This window comes from Theropithecus gelada, unplaced genomic scaffold (assembly GCF_003255815.1).
Source record: "Theropithecus gelada isolate Dixy unplaced genomic scaffold, Tgel_1.0 HiC_scaffold_7543, whole genome shotgun sequence".
NCBI lineage: Eukaryota > Metazoa > Chordata > Mammalia > Primates > Cercopithecidae > Theropithecus > Theropithecus gelada.
Window position 1 is genome coordinate 1 of NW_020264255.1, and position 2250 is coordinate 2250.

General features: G+C 56.6%; 1 protein-coding gene across 1 annotated transcript; it reads left to right on the plus strand.

The window, feature by feature from the left end:
* Nucleotides 1-527: 527 nt before the first annotated feature.
* On the plus strand, nt 528-2008 carry KIF19 (kinesin family member 19; the record flags this gene model as incomplete). Its single annotated transcript, XM_025374622.1, has 3 exons — nt 528-615; nt 1227-1624; nt 1849-2008. Coding segments are annotated over 3 exons (646 nt in total), but the record flags the coding sequence as incomplete, so codon positions are not given.
* Nucleotides 2009-2250: the final 242 nt, after the last annotated feature.

Sequence of the window (2250 nt, forward strand, 5' to 3'; positions counted from 1 at the left end):
GTAGGACTGCGAGGTCATGCCTGCACCACCGGAATGGGCTCTGTTTCCTTATAGACCTGCATATTTGCTGTGATGGTTTTCCAACAGACAGTAAAGCTTCTTTTTAAAAAAATAATTACTAATATAAAGAGAGAGGCAGACAGTAAAGTTTTTTTTGTTTTGTTTTGTTTTTTGTTTTTTTGAGACGGAATCTCGCTCTGTTGCCTAGGCTGGAGTGCAGTGGCGTGCTGTAGGCTCACTGCAACCTCTGAATCCCGGGTTCAAGCGATTCTCCTACCTCAGCCCCCCAAGTAGCTCAGATTACAGGTGCCCGCCACCACGCCTGGGTAATTTTTGTATTTTTAGTAGAGACAGGGTTTCGCCATATTGGNGCTGCAGTGGGTGCGGGACACGGGGGTGGACAGCAGCAGTTGGGATGGAGCCTTTCCCAAACGGCACCAGCCTGAGGCCCCGCTATCTCTGCTGAGTGGGGCATGGGGTCCCTGCTGTGTTTAAGGGTTTCCTCCTCCCAACACTCCACCTCATAGGCCCCGGCTCAGGACAGCCTGGGCAGCTGGATCAGCTCTTCCCCCAACAGCAGTGAGATCCTGTTGGAGATCCCCTTGTCCCACAAAGGTATGTGTGCCCTCTGCTGCCCTGGCCACCTCGCCTGGCCTTGTCTAAACTGTTCAGATCACCCAGTCCAAAGCCCTTTCCTGCCCTCTTCACTGCCAAGTGCAACCATGCATTGGGTCCTACACATTCTGAAGAGGCACCATTGCCCCTGAGGATTAGTCAGTCAAGGGCACTTAAGGGTCCTCTCTACATCAAGGAGAGACCTTGAGGCAAAAAGGTCTCTTTTTTAGAGAGACCGGGGCAAAACTGGAAATTAGAAAAGAGACATGTGGCATGGAGAATGGTGTCCCCACCCGCCCGCCGCCGCCTCCACTCAGTCATCCCTCTAATAGCAAATATCAATTCAATGTCTACCCCCTGGAAAATGTAGGTTGAGCCCATTTTCTCAATTAATCCTGGAAATAACCCGATGGCATTAGTTTTACCATCCCCCATTTGCAGATGAAAGTGAGGCTCAGAAATGGGCCCAAGTTTCTTGCATAGCAAACCCCTGGAAAGTGCTGGGGTTGAAACCCAGGCAGTCTGGCTCCTACCTACGTCTGCCATGTCAGAGGAGGCTGTTAAGAGGTGGCCTTGATCTCGGGTTGGGGGTTCCCTGTGTCCCGCTGCAGAGAGGAAGGAGATCATGACTGGCACCAAGTGCATCTCGGTGAAGGCCGCCCGGCGGCGCTCGCAGGCCCTGGGCACCGAGGGGCGACACCTGCTGGCACCTGCGACAGAGCGCAGCAGCCTGTCCCTGCACTCACTGAGCAAGGGCGACGATGTGCGGTCACCAGGCCCGCTGGCCTGCAAGCGGCCACCCAGCCCCATGCTGCAGCATGCTGCCAGTGAGGACAACCTGTCCAGCAGCACGGGCGAGGCCCCGTCTCGGGCAGTCGGGCATCATGGGGACGGTCCTGGGCCCTGGCTGCGTGGCCAGAAGAAAAACCTGGGCAAGAAAGGGGAGGAGTCGCTGGAGGCAAAGAGAAGGAAGCGGAGGTCCCGATCCTTCGAGGTCGCCGGGCAAGGGGTGAGGCAAGGCGCAGGGTGGGGTGTCTAGGCACTCCCATAGCAGCTGGGGGCCTGAGGGCTGGATTTCTCCAAAGGCTCCAGGGTACCTCTAGCCTACCCCACACCTGGAGACACCACCCTCCACAAAGTCTCTGTCCCCAGCCTGGTATAGTAGCTGGGACAGATCCTGGTAGCAGATCCCTGTGCTGCTCTCATCCTCACCCCACTGTTCAACCATCACAGCTCTCCCGCCCCAAGACACACCTCCTGGGGTCCCATCAGGCGGAGCGCATCTCAGACCACAGGATGCCAGTGTGCAGGCACCCAGCCCCTGGTATCCGGCATCTGGGAAAGGTCACACTACCTTTGGCCAAAGTCAGAGTCCCTCCAAGCCAGAACACGAGTCAGTATGGGCAAGGAGGGGATGGGGAGGGGAGGTCTCCCCCAGGCCGGGCAGCAGAGAAGACATTGCATTTCCTGCGCCTCTGGCTGCCCCTTGCTGGAAGCATGGTTCTAGCAGAATATTCATGAGACTGGCATCTTGGCGTTGTGCCCATAGAGAGTTCAAGGCCACAGGGTGATGGGAGAGGAGTTGGGGAGGCATTCCGAAACCACTGATCCTGCCCCTTTCCCTGTTGCAGGCCC